Source organism: Lissotriton helveticus, chromosome 4_1 (assembly GCF_964261635.1).
Source record: "Lissotriton helveticus chromosome 4_1, aLisHel1.1, whole genome shotgun sequence".
Lineage (NCBI taxonomy): Eukaryota > Metazoa > Chordata > Amphibia > Caudata > Salamandridae > Lissotriton > Lissotriton helveticus.
The window spans coordinates 2030525859-2030544419 of record NC_136063.1 but is presented as its reverse complement, the minus strand read 5'-3'; the positions used below and the strand labels follow the sequence as shown (position 1 = coordinate 2030544419).

Sequence of the window (18561 nt, the reverse complement as noted above, 5' to 3'; positions counted from 1 at the left end):
ATCCTTGGATAAACATAGGCACACGCATTCAGACATAAACACTGCCTATATTGCCTTCCTGCTTCCCTGAATGTGCAACACATCCATGTGCAATGCATTCTAGTCCTGAATCTTGTTCCAATGGGTACGGTTCAGAAAGTTAAGTACACATGGTGAAATTAGCTGGAATACATGGGAATCAGGCTACAGCTGGCTCCATTTACTTACCTCTTTTGAGCCATATGTCTAGTCTCCCTAGCCTATCACACAGTAGCTTTGTGTGCAAGTACTAGTCATCTCCAGAGATTACTTGTTATGTATCTGCTATGAAGCCAGAATTCTATATTTTTTTATATAACTAATGTTTATCCCCATTTTTTACAAGCACTAAATCTGGCAATATAACTAACATGTGAACAGCAATCACATTCTACATATTTTTATGCATTGAGTGCTCTATATGATATATGGATCAAAATAGAAATTATGTGATTTTATTTATATTTACAGTAGTTGTCGGTCTCAGCCCAATACATTTTGAGCTTTATTGCATCTTTTATGAGAATTGTGTTGGCTTTAGTGGTATAATATCCAGTGTATTTTAGTATTAAATCTGTTTTATTGACAGAATACGGAGCAGAGAACAAGATTAAGTCGCCTACAACCCAGCGGGCCGGCTAGTGAAAATCCAGCTGTGCAAGCAAGTCAATGATAATGACAGGGCATCCAAATGTTAAACACAGTAAGCCACCTAAGACCCAACAGGGCCGGCCACGTCTTAAGAAATATGGTAATCGGGAGACAGTGCTATGGGCTGACGCCCAAGTTAATTGAGAAGCAAGAGGCCTTGGGGGCCTATGGCGACCCTTGGAGGTGGTAGACCCTCCGTGGTATTCCGAATTGAAACACTAAATGGAACCAAAATAAAGTGAAACAGTAAAGAAATCAAGGCAAAACCCTCTCCCCCCCCCGCCCCATCTCCTCTGTGAGCCAATCAAAGAAAAGGAGGATAACAGTCCATGTACCCTGTTTGTTTTGCATAGCCACTACGTTGGGAAATAGAAGGGGACCAGTAATATGCATTCTTATGGGAGAATAGAGGTGTCGTCAGGGACCAATTTGAGCATGCGGAGGTATTGTGGGCAGGTTAGTTCTCGAATTCTGTGGAGAGAATAACTAAGAAAGGGGCACAGGTTTTGGCATAGTCTGCATTCTTCCCCGCTGCTGCCATAGAGAGTTTCTCCATCGCTAATAGGTTCCATAGCTGATGTAGCCAGTTTATATGCTCTGATAACCTGTCCGATTTCCACCTTGCCAGTATAACCCTGAGTACAGCGTTCAGTGCGAGCACAATTTGCCTCCCCCTAAGCGAGCGCAGAGGAAAGGTTATCGCATTAGGGAGGCCTAAAAGAGTGTACGCAGGAAGCCAGGGTATGAAGGTGTTAAAGGCCATGTCAATGTCATCTTGTACCTGTTCCCAGTAAAGGGTTAGTTTGGGGCAGTGCCAGAGTAGTTGGCGAAGGGTCCCGGTACTACCACATCCCCTCCAACAGAGGCCGTCGCATTGAGGTTGCCATTTGGAGACCCTATCAGGAGTATAGTACCAATATGTTGCGATCTTAAAGGCCGTTTCCGTGTGGCTCGAGGAATACGTAGTGTGGTGTGCCCGATAAAAAACATCCTCCCACTCCTTGTCAGATAGTGTGCGCCCTAGTACTGTCTCCCAGAATTTCTGTCCAGCAGTCCGGGCCCTAGGGAGGGCCGTGGTAAGGAAGGAGTAAATTTCCGAAATAAGGCGTTTGTCATCTGTTTTGCTATTTATCCTTTTTCTCAAATGCCAACATTGGGCAGAATGCAAGGGATCACGTCTAAGACCCAGATATCCAATGAATCATTTGGGAGTGCAGATAAAAATCGGTCCCAGACAGATTATAGTCTGATTGGAGTTCCTTAAAAGGGATAAGGCCCCGAAGATCGATGGGTGCCCTAAACATTTATAACCTCCTTCAATCCAGGGTGTGGCCGCCCCATTATTCATACCCGGCTGAAAGGCAGGGTTCATGAAAAGCGGGGTCAAAGGAGAGGGGAATGTGGTCAGGTTGGCCCTCCGGGAGACTCTATCCCATACAAGCATTGTGGGGCTCGTGACGGGAGAGGAATAGAGGCCCCCAAGCTCGAGCCAGTCTCGGTATCCAGGCATTGTGCCAAATGTGATGGCCCGCCAAAGTCTGGTCCACGAATACCCAGTATTTCTTGGTCATGGGGCGATTCCACTCCACCAAATAACGTAGATGTGAGGCGTAAAAGTATTGCATGACATTAGGGAAAGCTAGACAGCCATATTTCTTAGGTAGTTGAAGCTGAGTTTTCTGTAACTGTGGCGCAGTCAAGCCCTGGACAAACCCTTCAATCACTGATTGTATCTGTTGCAGGAAATGTGATGGGGTTCTAGTGGTAGTGTTCAGAATAAATATAGTGCACGCGGTAATAAGTTAATTTTAACCGCAGACAGTCTCCCAAACCAAGTAAAAGGAAGGCAACGCCATTGGTGCATGTCTACACGGATCCTTCTTAGTAAGGTCGAGTAGTTTACCTCTGCAGTTTGCACAATACTTTTGTGGAGGAACAGCTCAAGGTATGTAATTTCGTCCAACATCCAGTCAAAGGCAAAGCGATTTTGAGAGTCTCCACCGTCAGATGATTGGCGGTGAGATTGAGTACCTGTGACTTTTTCCAATAGTGATAACACCGCCCTCCGCTTGACTGGATTGTTAAGACCCTGGGCGTTGAGACTGATTATTTTAAGATCCAGGAGGGAAGGGAGTAGTTAGGTGACCTCTAGAAAAAGCGCACAATCCCTAGGTGGAGAAAATATAGGAAGGACGTGGTGGATGGGAATAGCTAAGTGTGTGCGGTCACTGCATATGTGGCTGACGAAAAGACTCACTGAGGAGAAGACCCACCCTACCCCAATAGGAAAAATATAACCCCCAATAGAAAACAACATGAATAGTATAAGCGTTATCAGACCGATCCTGTACCGGCCAAGCACTATATCAAAAAGGGAAAATCAGCAACAGTGCGGGAATGACACAAGTCCGTCATAGAAACATAGTACAGGGGTGTGGTGATGAATCAGGTTCAAGATAGGAGAAGGTCGTCGGCCCTCCGGCCTGCTCGAGTCAAGGATTCCATGTGTGGGGCAGAGAAGAGGATCAGGCTGGGGATAAATTGGCAGGGCTGCTGTCCAGAGAGGATAGGACACTTTCCCTCTCCTTAGCTCGTGCTGCTGTGTCCAGGCCATAGGACAGTGAGGAGGGTTTGCCCACGGTGTGCCAGTGGTCTGGCCTGGTGGTGCAAGGTGTGACCGCCTTCTGTGGGATCGACGGGGCCAGAGGTGGGCGACCCAGAAGGTCGGAGGCTTTTTGCAATGATCGCAGCTGGCGTAGCTTCCCTTTGAATTTAAAGATGATGCGGAAGGGATGACCCCAGGCATAGAGGATCCCTTTTTCCCTCAGATGTTGAGTAAGGGACTGGAATTCCTGCTGTTTGAACAATGTGATCGCAGAGAGGTCTTGATAAAGTGTTGGAGTAAGTCCGCGGAATTGTAGAGGGTGTGAGTCTCTGGCTTTGCGTAGAATAAATTCTTTCAGTTGAAAATTGTGAACGCACGCTAGGATATCCGGTGGAGGTGCAGCATTCCGGCGGGGCAAGCCTACCCGATGTACTGTATCGATTTGGATCTCAGATGTGGGTTCCAGGCCTAAAATATGATGAAAAAGGGCTTGGACAAATTCCCCTATATCACCTTCCTCCGCTTCCTGTTTCTCTTCTCGGTTACACACGTTATTGCGGCGGGAGCGGTTCTTAAAGTCCTCCTCCTGCCCCTGTAGTTCAACGCGTTGTTCCTCGAGAAGAAGGAGTTCCTGCTGCATCATTTCAAGCTCTTCGTCGTGCCCATTTTTGTGCTCCTCCAGTGTCACAACTCGGTCTCCTATCTCTGAGACATCACGGCAGACCTTACGGAGATCCACTGCCAGTTGGTCCTTGAGTTCCTGAAGATCCTCTTTAAGTGCAGAGAAGAGCGAGGTCATGAAGGCCTTTGTGGCCGGTGCATCTGCACCGTCCATTGCCCCTGCCGCCATCTCTGAGGCCTGACCAGCCGTCTTGGCCTGCAGCATGTCTTTCACTGAACGATCCTTCCTAGGCCGCCCAACGCCATGGGGGTCCAACTCCAGGTAGAGCCTGTGTGATGGATCCCTACCACCACGTAACGCCCGAGGAGGATGCTGTGGTGGGGTCGACAAGGCCCCGGGTACAGCGAGATTAGGAGTTCTATCGCTGCTTTTGTAATGGAGTTCACTGATTCTGTTCGCAGGCCTGTGTGATGTGGACGCGGCTGATGGGCGCCCTGAGGAATTGCACCAGAGCCTGCCGCTCCACCGTGTAGACAACTGTATAGATGAGGGCTAGTTCACTGTCTATCTGTGTTGAGAAATCGCAAAGAGTTGCAGAGCCGGAGGAGGGGGTGCGTTCCACCAACTGCCCGAGGCACTGTCTCCAGAGTAGCCTCCACCAAATGCGGCACCACCCTAGCTGCGCTTCTTGTGTCGAGGATCAGCAGGCCTAACGTCAGTGTTATCCTGAGGTCAGTAGGCTCTCCCGCAGCGGTCGCAATGAGGTCTCTACAGAAGATAAAGAAGGCCTCCCTCAGGGAGCGACCCTGCGCAGTGAGAGGTCAGGTCACAAAAGAGGGGGGCAGCAATGGGGTGCGAAGAGCAGGGGTATTTAGTAGTGGGCCCAGGTGCAGGCCCCACCTCAGGCAAGGCCCCGCTAGATCGGTGGGTGCCCCTCCTCTTCAGCTAACGGTGGTCCGCAGGCGCTGATTCCCGCCTCGATGTGGACATTCCCAGGTGAGCATAGGGAGCAGCAGGGGGGCGTACCACCAGCCCCGGTCCCCGCACAGTCTGCTCCCCCGACCGCCCATCCTCTGGTGAGCCGCTGTAGTCAGGTGAGGCACCGCAAGGGACCAATGCCGCAGCCGGTAGGGCCTAGCATGGCAACAGCGTTGTCTCTGCCTTCTCCCTTAGGCCGCTCTGTAGGGGGGGCCCAAGCGGGCAAAACCTCCTCTCCGGTGGATAGAGATGCGTGCTGGCTGGTACCTGGGGACCCCAAGGGGTGAAGGACGTCTCCAGGAGGATGCGGACAGGCCTCGGCGTCCAGGGGGCTCGGCTTCAGGTACGCGGCCGCTCCTTGGCGAACTGCGGCAGTTGGGCCCGGCACCGCGCTCCGTGCTCAGCTCTGACATGGCTCTGCGCCGCACTCAGCGAGGCCGAGTCGCTGGAGTCAAGCAAGGCACCACAGGGAACGAATGCTGTTGTTGGCAGGGCCCAGCAAGGCCCTGGCGCTGTCTCGGCCTTTTCCCTCAGGCTTCTCCGCAGGGCGGGCCCACGCGGGTAGAACCTTTCCCCGGTGGAGGAGCAGCGCGCCAACAGGTACCTGGAGCCCCCCAAGGGGCGGAGGACATCTCCGAAAGGTTGCGGACAGGCCTCGGCACCCGGGGGGGCTCAACCACAGGGCCCTGACCGTCCCTCGTCGAGCTGCGGCAGGCCCAGCCACTGCGCTCATGCTCAGCTCTGCACTGCACCTAGGGAGGTCGCAGCAGCCGCCCAGGCTCTCTATGGGCTGTCGCAGGATGTCAGGGAAGCAGTGCTAATGACCTCCGCCAGCTAGAGTGAAGGATGTAGTGCGATGAAATATAATATTCAGCGGGCCGGAGCGACCGTGGAGCACGTCCTACACGGTCGCCATCTTGGACATGCCCCCTCCAGTGTATTTTAACCTTTAATATAATTTTACAGGCCATGCATAATGAGAAGTGCCATACTGTGCTTTTCAGTTTCTTGTTTTTCATACTTTATTGCTTCCTGTTTCTTCAATTCCAAATATGTCTTATTAATTTCCATTCTTGTGCCTATGTTTTCATAGACTGACATTGTTCTGCTCATGTCACTCATCACTACCTATATGGTTTTCTTCATTTTCTGTCCTGGAAATTCTCTCTCTTCCCTATCTCTCATTTCCTTTATTGAATGACTACTAAGGAAGATATGGTTATTGCCCAAGGCTTGCCTGGTCTTCCACATTTCTCCGTTTGTCACTCTAGGTAGTAAAAACCTCTGTATCATTCTATGCTGTAGACTTTCCTCCAACTCTCTCAATGAGCATTATGTTTGACTCTCTCTCTCTTTTCAATCAAGTGATTAGCCCCATGTACATGCTACTGCTTATCATTAACATGAAGAAGTTCAAGCTTCTCTCACACGCAAACCACTGTTAGGATTGTATCAGTTAACAGCAGCTGCTATAAAAAAGGTCCAAAAGAAATGGAAATATTATTTTCTGGCTTACTACAGGTATATCATGCCATGGCAAAATTAATAAAGTCATAGCAATTGGTGAAGGGTAAGGCAGATTAAACCTGTTAGGACCTACATTGACACATAAGGTGGGTCTAAGATGCTCTTTTCATCCCCCACACCCACCAAGCCAGCAGCCCAGGTTATTGTAAGGAGCTCTCAATCCAGTGGGAGGCAAGATGGTTGTTGGAGAACACTCAGAAGACATTGATTACTCCACCAGTGAACTCCTCACCTTGCTTAGCAAAGTGCAGAAGGAAAATGATTCAAGAAAAAAGTTTTCAAACTTTCTTTGCATGAGTAACTAATAGAATTAAGCCGAATACTTCCAAAGTACCTGATTTCAATGGCCAACTGAATATGGTCATCTTCACTGTCGTACAAATTAACCGGAAGATCAAGAGCATCCAAAGTAGAACACCATGCATGCATTCAGAAGTTGTCTCCTCATGAACTCCATGAAAGCACTGATTTCCATTGATCTGGTTTATTTCACTACTCATTGTCAGGTACAGTTGACAAAATATTAGAAATGTATAGTCTTTATCCTGCCTGATTCTGGCTTGTTATTACACATTTGGACTAGCCCACCCTTCCTTAATTTTGCCTGAATTTAGCCTCTCAGACACTACGTTGTACAGGGTCGCCTAAATAAGGTACCCTCTCTTCTTGGGATTCCAACTCTTTCACCTTTGAGTATTCACCTCTGTGCCCCTCTCTCATGTTTGTGTTCACCACATTCAGACTGTCTCAATCTTTCATCTGTCACTCCAGGGAATACTACTGACCTACTATAGGTAAATGGGATCTGTAAAATGAAATTCTGATGCCTAAGGTTTCTTATCTTATTCATTAATTAAATGTTTTTTCATAAGGCGCCCCTGCGACTTGAAGTAAGCTACTAATCCTAATATTGGAAGTCATGGAAGTTACAACGGGAATTGATATTAGGAAGCAAATGCTTGACTGATGATGGGAGTCTTCAAATGTGTGTGGAAGAGTGAGATATTGGTTTATTCCCAAAGATGTGTAGGAAGAGAATCCCAAAGAAAGGAGACCTGGTGGTGCTGGGACCTGCCACTAAACCATTTCAGTTTTAAAGTGAACAGGTGCATGGTGTAAAACGTTTGGTGAGGTATGCTGATGCTGAGCTATTACTGGTTTTAAGGCCTGTCACTTCACAGCTTTGTTGTGTTGGTGATCATGTCTCTGTCCTTGTGAGATGGGTTGCAGTTCAGATTCTTGGTGCTTGATTCCTTCTTAATGATAATCTTGATCCCAGTGGAGGGTCTGTTTGTGAGTTTAGCAGGGATATTCAAGGGGAGTGGCCTCCATGTGCAGCTGTTTTTCTGCTTACCTCAAAGATGGTCAGATTGGGAATTACTCTAAGCTCACAAACCAGAAATGTTCAAATGTTCTTCTTATACCTTGATGGATATGTTCTTCGGCAAATATTTCCTGAGTCTGTAATGCAGATTGATCTGGAATTGCTGCTTATAACAGAGGGAAGATAAGTATATAATGCATAATGCTTCCATATGTACACCAGTTTAGAGACCGGTCTGCTTTTGATACAAAGCACAGAGGCAATATGTGATGCTATATTTCTATACCCCACTCTCATCGAATGCAGTGATTTCAGAGTTGGTGCTATATGGTCGGATAAGTTCATGTTCAGACTGATTTTGGATTCTGTGTTGATCCCAATTTTCTTTATGAGAGCATCTTCGTTATAGATACTTTTTCAATAGTTTAGTTGTGATTGCGCCATACCTCTATGACTTCCACCTAGTGGTTTTGTTTTCTCAGTAATGGAATTTAAATATAATCTAAAAAGATGTTTTAAATGTTGAGATTACAAGCATCGAAATTTGCACATGTGCTTGCAACTACACAAACAAATATACACGCGCACACACACATGCACATGTATATAAAATACGTATATATATATCGGGCCCCCATTATATATATCTATAAACATATTGAGGCAAACAGATCAATAATATAGATTTTACAAAAATACACATTATATGTGTTTAACAGTACAGTGAAGTTTAACAATCACATGACTTTTCTAAAAACTTCTTAAAAAAATGTTTCTTTTCGCAGTTTCTGTAAATTCTTTGTTTACAGTTATGTCTAATGATTTCTGGATGACCCATTTAAAAATGAGAGTGCGCTTTCACTAGCCATCTCACATGTAGGACAATCAAGCAACACATTCATCATGCGTTAATACCATACCTGTTACTTTATTTTGGTGAAATTGTGTTCCTAAGTTTTTTAACTATTCCATGAATGTGTAAAACACTTTCACAGTTTTCACCACAGTAAATCTCAGTGAAAAATCGTGTTTGCCAAGCTGAGGGATATCTTGTGATTTTCATACATGGCAACATACACTTACTAGGTAATTTACTTTAAGGGGTCGAAAATATGTATGCCTTTTGCGCTGTTGTATTGAAATGTGATTAGGATAGGATAGGATAATATTTGTAAAGCACAGTTATACCCGAGGGTATCAAGGCTATTAGGATAATAACATCATATTCATGCAAGCTAAAAAATTGACATTTCATTGGAATTACTGACATTATTATAGTAACCAATTAATCTATATTTTTAAGGTTGTTCAACCAGATAAATACGAAGGAACTAAAATCTAAAATTCATTAACTTCATGAAGATCCCATTTGCTTATTAGGAACAGCACATATAATCAGGGCAATGTCATCAGCAATAAAGTACTTGAGGTTTGTGATGGCTGAATTTGCATTTTGTGATTATATTTAAAAAAATGTATTTATTGCATTTTCAAGAAATACACAAAGACATGTTAATGTCCAAACAAACAAAAACATAAAGGGATATATGGTCTATAATTAGTTGGTAGCGTAGGGTTGGTCAAGTGCCATTCCAAACAAGTTGGATCATTATTATTACAAGCACTATCAATCATACTCCAGGGGAGGCATTCTCTTTATCACATACATTTTGGGTCGTTCTAATCAACATGTTGATTTAACATTCAATCTGTCTTATCAGGATGTAATAGCAGGTAAGAGTGGAGTGGTTGCCAAATGTTTTTGGACGTAGAAGTATGTGGCTGCAAGGAGGCATATATATCACTAGCACTGTCACAATATATTAGGTCCTTAATCCAGGCCTTAACCGCCAGGACGCATTTTTTGATTGTAAATCATGAAATCAGCCCCCACTCTAAAGATGGCGTCAACACCAATTCTCCTACTACTCGATCGCTGACCATTAATGTTTTCATTAGAAATGGCAGGGACTTTAGTATAATATTATTGAGATACACTGATCTTCGCTTATATGATAAACGTTACCAGTGTTTTGCCCAATGTTGAGGATTAACATGCAGATCTTGGTGCTTTCCGACATCAAATTCTATATGTCGGATTACTGTGAGCATGAACGTTTTGAACTTGCCTGAGGCGTACGCCAGGGCTGCGTTTTGCCACCTTTTCTATTTTCTTTGCATATAAATGATTTAGAAGAACAACTACTTGATCCTAATGTTCATTGTCCATAAGTAGGTAATCGTAGTGTCCCGGCATTGATGCACAACGATGATGCAATTCTAATTGCCAGGATGGCAATTGGTCTATAGTTATTGCTTAATTGATTTTGCAGATTTATGGCCGGTCTGGATCTCGTGGTCAACCAGGCAAAAACTCATGTAACAGTTGTTGGATTCAGGGAGAAGGAAGGTATTGCCCTCAGGATGAACAGTCACAAAGCTTGCGCTGTCCCCACATTATGAGAACTTTACCTGAGGACTATCAGGGCTGCCGCCCTTGCAAAAGCAAAAGAGAGGCGGTATTTAGCTTTGCTTTCAGATTAGGAAGTAAGCTTACCACTAAATAGAAAGCAAAATGTTGTACAAATGCCAGCAAAGGGGCTGCTGTTTGGGGATTTAGTGACCAAATTGGGTTTGGAGAGGATCAAGAACAGCTTTATCAAGAGGTACCTGGCTGTGCCAAAGTCCACCAGCTCATATATCTGCCGCTCTAAAACTTGGTTAGGGTTTATTAGCGCCACTATCAAGATGCAGCCACTTCTATGGTTTAAGATCCGAACAAAGACCCAAACCTCTTTATTTGGGCGCTTCTTACTGACTGCCTAACATTGGATCACTGCTTGAGAAACCCTTGACTTTGGTACATTTATAATACTTGTATCAGCCTGACCTAATAGATCATTAAAAGACCCCAAGAACATTTGAGGATAGTTTACTGAGTACATTGAACACACTGTTGTTAGCGAAATGCAATGAAAGGAGATTGTGGACAGAATTCAGCAAGTCCACTGTTTTGGCATATCCTGAGATCTGCACTAACAACGGCATTGAGCCATATTTAACCTGGGTCAGTAATTTACATCATAGGTTCCTGCTAGCAAGGTTAAGATTGAATAAGGTCCATTTCTTAGTGGGCTACCCTTAGCAGGGTACCTCAATTGCCAATTTACCTCCATGTCCTTGTGATAGTTGCTCTGCACAATATACTTTGCATTTGATGTTTTTCTGTCACTTTTGCTTATCATTGAGGGAGAGGTTTTTTCCTCTTAAAAAAGGCAAACATTAGATATTGCAGATCTGCTTTGGCATTTCTGCAGTCACTGTCAACGGTTAGGATCTTCTTTCTTAACTGCAACTTACTTTCAACATGCTATATGACAGAGGATATCAGTGATGTGATTTAAAAAATCACCTTTATTCATGTATTTAATACTGCAATATATTTGAGATGTTTTATGGTATTGGTTTTATGATTCTTTGATTGAAAAAAGTTTGTCAACAACTACTAGATGTCTGAGTAATTACTGGAAACATACCCGCTTAATTTCTTCATGCTTTATCTGCTTAAAGTGCCCCTAGAGAAAATTGTAAGCTTTTACCAAATGCATATTCATTCAAACACACCAATATTTTGTGCCTATTAAAAATTATACACATGTGATCATACAGACATCAATCAAAAGTAAATCTCTTAACCATATTCTACAGTAGAGGGCAAAAAGGAAAAAGTCACGTCAAGCAATGTGGAGAAGCAAGGATTTCGATCATACACGGTATCAATAGATTTTTGGGACTAATTTTCTGCAGAGATATCCTTGTCTGCACTTTGCTGAAATTCTATGCATTGGAGGAAATGTAGTTCTGTTATGGAATTTGTGATGCAGTCTGTGATGTAATGCAGGATATAAGCAGCAGGGCGTACCATGGAGGTCATAATGCACCTCAACAATAGTAATTTGATGTATATGTAAGCACACAAATATGTGTGCGTATGCATGTGTGTGTGTATATATATAACCATTGTGTAGTTATTGTTAGGTCAGAGTTTCCATAGGGAAAATGTTTTTTTGTTTTGCTAATAACTTTGATGAATCTTCATAGAACTTTCCTAAAAAGAAAGTTTAAAAATGCATATATAAAAACATTAAATGTTGCTTCAATGTCTGCGAAGTGACTCTGAGAGGGGGTTGTCTGCCTACAGTGAGTTCTGCGAAGCACCTGTCATCAACCTCCTGCTGCACACGACCAAAGGCCGCACACGGAGCCGCACATATTGGCTGCCTGAAAATGAGTTAGCAGCCTGCGTCGGGTTTGGAAGCAGGATCTGTGGCCAATCTCGCTACACACAGCCTTTGACCATGAGCACTGGGGGATGGTAATCTGTGAGGGGTTGGCTGAATATGATAAAAAAAGTCATAAATTCACTGAAGACAAGTTTAAATTGACGTTATAGTTAGGTATGATTATAAGATCCTCCCTTATGTCTAAAACTAAACAGAAACTCACTGAAAAAACAAAGGTAAAAGTGACATTATAGTTAGGTATGGTAATATGATCTTAGCTGACATTAAAAAAAGCTACAAATTGACTGGAAAAATTAAAAATGTTAAAGGGATGTTATAATTAGGTGTTGAGATGAAAATGAGATAATAACTAATATTTAACTAACAAAACAATCATGGATATTCACATATATACTCACTGAAAAAAACAAAACTGTAAAAATTCAGCTGTTATAGTTAGAGGTATTTCAAGGTAACTATAGCTTGTGCCATAAGGTAACTTAAACTCATGCCTCTCCCATGCACAGTTTTTCTCATCAAGATTTTACTGTAAATGTGTTCAGTGCTAATATCAACAATGCCATAGAAGATGTCATAAATGATGTAATATGTGGGGTAATTAGATGTGCATGGCGAGGGCATGAGTTAAAGTTCCCTTAGGGCATGAGTTATAGTTACTTGAAATAACTCTAACAGCTACATTTCCAAATTTAGAACCTAACTATAACATCCCAAAAACCTTTGTTTTTTTCTGTGTATGCATAAGATTGTTTAAATGCTAATTCCTAACTTTAACGTTCCTGTAGCCTTTGGATTTTTCATGAATTTCTATAGCTTTTGTAAAACGGGGGGGTTGGCCATAGGACCTGTCCTGTCGCCAGACCCTTCGCCCACCCCCCCACATGCTGCCAACCCCACATTGTGCATGGCTAGCTGCAGGGCCTGGCCGCATGCAACCAACCCCAGCATGCATCCAGTCCCACGCTAAGCTTTTATTTATATATATAAATATATATCTTTCAGTCACCCTACATATATATATGGTCGCCTGTAGGTAGTTATAGTTAGAACTGAGTTTCCACAGGAAAAAATGTTTTTGTTTTGCCAATAACTTTGGCGTTGTTTGACGAATCTTCACAGATAGATAGATAGATAGATAGATAGATAGATAGATAGATAGATAGATAGATAGATAGATAGATAGATAGATAGATAGATAGATAGATAGATAGATAGATAGATAGATAGATAGATAGATGCAATTACCAGGAATCTCCAGTTTTATCATGATCTGTTCTGCCCTTCTTAATCAGAGATGAATTGGACTGGCCAGTGGGGAGAACAGGCAGGAGTCTTAGAGTGTGAAGCGGAAAAAGCTGTCTGGCAGGCATCTATTTTTAAACAAAAATATAGACATTACACTGCATGTACGTTTCATTTTTTTCCAAAAGGAAATTGAATGAAAACAACATTGTTAAAGTAACAATAAGGTTACAAAAGTGCAGACCGAACTGCAGTGCTAGAAGAAAAGCGTGATGTGGTAGTTAAGGTTCAATTTTGATACTTGACATCTGTGAGATGTGTTTTAAACCTAAGTGCGAAGAAACAAAGTTTGTCAAGGTGACATTAAGGTTATGATTCTCTGTACCACTGTATATATTGTATACATTTTCCAGGGTACAGCAAATCAGTTGGTTTGCGAAATAATATCAAGCATATAGTAGTACAAGTCAGTTAGAGACTCCCAGGAGAAAAAAGGGAAACCTAAAAGGGAAACCTCTCTGACAGGTTAAAGTCTTTCACCCTGGAAACTTAGCATCTAATCCTATTTTGAGCCTAGTGCGTTAAACAAGCATTGACAAAAGGAGTTGGTCTGGCTTTTATATGTGAATAGTAGTCATAGCTTTTTACAATAGAACCAGTTACATTACATAAGAAATTCAGAGTACATGAATTACATAAAAGATACAAAACAGATAAACTCTAAACTCACATAAGAACGGTAGTAAGTACATATGTCTACTACAGATACTAGTAGTTAGAGTTACAAATATACAAGTTGCAAATTCACTCAAGATTACATTTTAAGGAAAGTTAAAACGATTAGGTTTGGACAAATATATAATACATATTTACAGAGCATGATCTTCTCTCCATTGCTGGGGTTCTTGCATTGCTCATTCAACCACGCCATCAGGGTGAAGGCACACTCACAGGCAATAGATTGGTAGAGTGTGTCTGGACATGTGGTTTATAATGTGCTTTTATTTCCACTGGTACAGCAAGGGGGGAGGGGTGGTCCGCCAGAGCTGTACAAGTTTTGGGGCTGGGGCCCCCGCAGCTCCCGCTTTTACCTACAGCCATCGCGGGTGTGCAGAAATCACCAGCATCTCCTCCCCTCCGCTCTTACCCTTGGCCAGGTTCGGCAAAAGCAGTTACCTCCATGGGTGCTCTAGCTACGCCACTGTTTGCTTCCCTTTTTATATGAATTTTAAGTGAAAGATCTATCTATATGTATTTTTGTGAATGGATGCAGGATCCATTAGAGTGTTAGTTACTCGATGTGCTGATGTTGCGGTGCACCGCCTTGAACCACATCCGATGGTTGTCCATTATATTGCAGGCGGGCTAGTGGTATGCCAGAATATGCACTTCTGCTCAAGAACTCACAACATATTCCAGGCTTTACTCTTGAAATGACAGGTAGAAACACATTCTCTCACACACATAGAGATGTGGAGTAGTGTGGCTCACTGGTTAGAGGCGGCAGGCCTGAGAGCAGAAGTCAGCCCGGGACCAGGGTTCAATTCCCGACGCGGCAGGGTCGTGGACCTTGGTCAGCGGACTCGATCATTCTCGCTTCGGTGCTTACTATAATCAGGGGTTCCACTCGGCAACTCTGGGCATTAGCTTGCCTAATCTCCACAACGGCCCCACCAATTCTGGGGATGCCTGGCTCCACCTTGGGGACTCCCAGCAAGGGACCATCCCACAGGGAAAGCCAGGACGGGTTCCCCAGAGTTATACAGCGCCGGGACGCCCCGTTGCTGGGGCAGCTGTGCGCTTTACAAGTATACTACATTTACATTTACATTTACATGTGCACTTTTACACTTATAGTAAAGAAGGCATTGATACATGCACCAATATATCCAGTATACAAAAACATGTTCTTAGGCACCTATGCAGACATGAGTGCAAATTAACACATCTAGATATTTATATTCAGACACTTACCCTGTCTATGTACTCACACACATACATATATGCATTTTCACAGACAAGCAGTAACTCCACATGGCCAAATATGCACATTTATCAACACACAAAAACACTGTAGGCACTCACATGCACCCTCATACATTCCCAGATACAAGCTCACACAACTAACTGTCATACCCATGTGGACTCACAAAAGCACACTCACCTACGTACACTCACATTCACGTTCATCTTAGCTAACACCCACATAGAGATGGACACAGACATGCACAGAGGCACACACCAATGTTCTAATGAAGACATACTCATGCATTGGCACAAAAGGGAGTACTATGGGTTGAATTAGAAAGGTTTGTGTATTTCTTCATAAGAAGTGGACACTTTTATGTAGTTGTTTAAAGTAAGTCAATGTCTTAATGCAATTTCTGAAGTCCGGTTCCATACACAATACATCTATGATTATGTTAGCCCATAATGCAATAAAGGTGTGATTACTATTGACCTTTTGCTCTTTTAGTAATGTAATGATAACAGAAATGAAAAAAAGATTTTTAGCATTACAAGCTGAACACACATATGATAAACAATCGAATGTTTATATAGAAAATCACATGAATACTGAATAGTAAATTAAATATACCTACCAAATTGAAGAACGAAAAAGACGCAATTGAAAAAAGTTTGATTTGAGGAAAAAATGTAATAGCCACATTATGTGTGCTTCTCACTACCTCACTGGTCAGTAAGAAGTCATTTTAGGACAGCAAGACTCATGTAGCTTTTCATGAGCCTTTTGGTTCCATCCACAATAAATCTGACTGTCCAGTTTATATTTATTGCTACTCTGATGATGGATTTATATTGAATGTGGTCTCAGATATCCCCTCCAGAGAGTTAGGGAGCCTTGGGATTACAACTTTCCATTGTAGGCCAAAGGTCTTATTTACAAGGCCATCGTGCCAGTGGTGCGTCACTTTTTTTGATGCACCGGCGGCGCTGTGTGCCTGCCCATATTTACAAGGCTGTGTAAAGTCACCCTGCGTGACTTTTCATGGTCTTGTAAAATATGGGCCCCTTTCACACATTCCTCTGAGTTCATGTGTGTTGCTGTTGGTGTTCCAATGCAACATCCATGGAACCTGATACGGTCCCATATTTACAAAGTTTTGTAAATCTGGGAATGCAGCAGAATCATTCCCTTCCCTTCCTGCACAAAAACAATCATGCCCGCAAAGCTGGCACCCTGGCAATAGGACACAAGGGTACCTGCGCTGGCACATGGCAGCCAATTGTGCGCCAGCATAGGGGAAAGCAAACGAATGCATCATATTGTTCTTATTATGGTGCATCCATGTGCATTTAAAATGATGCTGTTTGGCACAGCCAAATAGCTTGAGGCACCGCACAATTCTTTGTAAATGAGGCGCACAGTAGCTAGAGTCCTATACAGAAGGGAATACATGTAATCTCACATTTGATATATCTCGTTTGTCCCTATAAGTTCTAGGATAATGGAAAAAGTCTTACACATAATTGAACTATCTTTTTAAGGCGACTGTCATTTTTAGTCACTGCAGTGTTTAATGGGCTCCTGGCACAGTATTTCTGTATGGGGCGCCAACCAAACTCGGTTTATTCAGTTTATCTGTTTCACCCATAACTTTTTGATTCTATTTAGCTACCAACAATGTGACTATGGGCCATATGTATCAAGCCTTGTTCCCATTTGCAAACGGGCAAATTCTCAGAATCGGCCCTTTTGCAAATTGGAAAAAGCCTTTTGGGATGTATCATCCCAAAAGGCCATCGCAAAATAGAGAATTACAAAATTGGCGATTCTCTATTTTGCGAATGCAATTAAGGAAGTGCATATTGCGATTCCTTAAATGCAATTGTGGAAGCACCAGAAATTTGCTATTTGGCATTAAGGAATTGCAAATTACCACCAACTTCAAGTTGGTGGTAATTTGTGATTTTCTTTAAAAAAGCACTTTTTTGATTTTTTTAAAAGTGTCATATATCGCACGTACCGCACAATGTGCACACATGCATATTCAGGGGTGCAACAGGGTGTCCTTTTGGCACCCTTGCAACCTTGAAATTACATTCTCAGTTTGCGACTTTCTAATTGGTAATCGCAAATTGAGAATGTCTTCCCATCCATTCCTATTCCTATGGGCCTCCTAGCCCATAGGAATGGGAAGGTATTCCTTAATTTCAAATCTCAATTTGCGAATCACAAATAAGGAATATTTAGGATTCGCAAAATTTTTTGCAAATCCTACATACATTGCATTTTGCGATTCTCTAATTGCGATTCGCTAAAAATCGCAATTTGAGAATCGCAAACACTCTTTTTTGATACATATGGCCCTATATCAGTTAAATAAAAGTTTCCTATTCCCCTTGGAAACTATTATAAATTAGAAAGAGGGTAGCAGCCAAACAGAATCTAAGGGCTGGTGGTGGCTATAGAGACGTTAGTTTGTATTTGGGCATCTACGTTGCAAGTGGAATTTACCAGCCATCGATTGCACTGATAATGTGTTTTCTCTTTTTACCAGCCTTGTGTGACATGCATCCCATGAGAGCCCTTTTCCTCATTCCTCGAAATCCACCACCCAAACTGAAATCAAGAAAATGGTAAAAAAGAATTTGCCTTGACAAATATTGTCTCCTCATACCTTCTAGTTGTAAACTTATTTCTCTTTATTTGTTTGCTTTCTTGTTTTGTTCCGTAACCCTTGCGCACTGATATGTCTTTATTTATGTGCTATCCTCAGGTCAAAGAGGTTTGTCAATTTTGTGGAAAGCTGTCTGGTTAAAAATTATATGCATCGTCCGCCGACGGAAACCTTGCTGAAGCACTCCTTCATTCGGGATCTGCAGAGCGAGCGACAAGTGCGGATCATGCTGAAGGACCACCTGGACAGGACGAGGAAAAAGAAAGGAGAAAAGGGTAATGCTTGTGTTCGAGAATTGATTGCGCGGCGAGTTGAAGTGGGAACCAATGAGCGCGTATTGTGTCTGATCAAAATGTGGTTAAAGATGGCCACTGTCTTAGGAGATGTTCTTTATCCACCACCTTTATACTCCGTAGCTCTGAAAAGGTTGGCTTCAATGGATGGCAGCGTCTCCAGATAAGAGTAAATGCTGTTAATTTGCACAACTCCCTACATTTTATATACAATGTACACCAGTTCCATATGAGTGGGAGTTGGGTGCTCTGATACCTATAGCAAGTACATACTGAAACTTTCATAAATGTCCAAACAAGTACTGCCAAGTGGGAGTAAATCAAATGTGTACTATGTTTCATTTGCCACTCTTG

The 18561-nt window shown here is 42.9% G+C and overlaps 1 protein-coding gene across 2 annotated transcripts in view; it reads left to right on the top strand.

The window, feature by feature from the left end:
• The window catches only part of NRK (Nik related kinase), a 1020485-nt gene that overhangs the window by 481836 nt on the left and 520088 nt on the right, over positions 1-18561 (top strand). For both annotated transcript variants that reach the window (XM_078688671.1, XM_078688672.1), the window contains exons 9-10: positions 17795-17873; positions 18014-18189. In XM_078688671.1, the coding sequence (XP_078544797.1) occupies positions 17795-17873; positions 18014-18189 (255 nt within the window). The remainder of the gene's footprint in view (positions 1-17794; positions 17874-18013; positions 18190-18561) is intronic.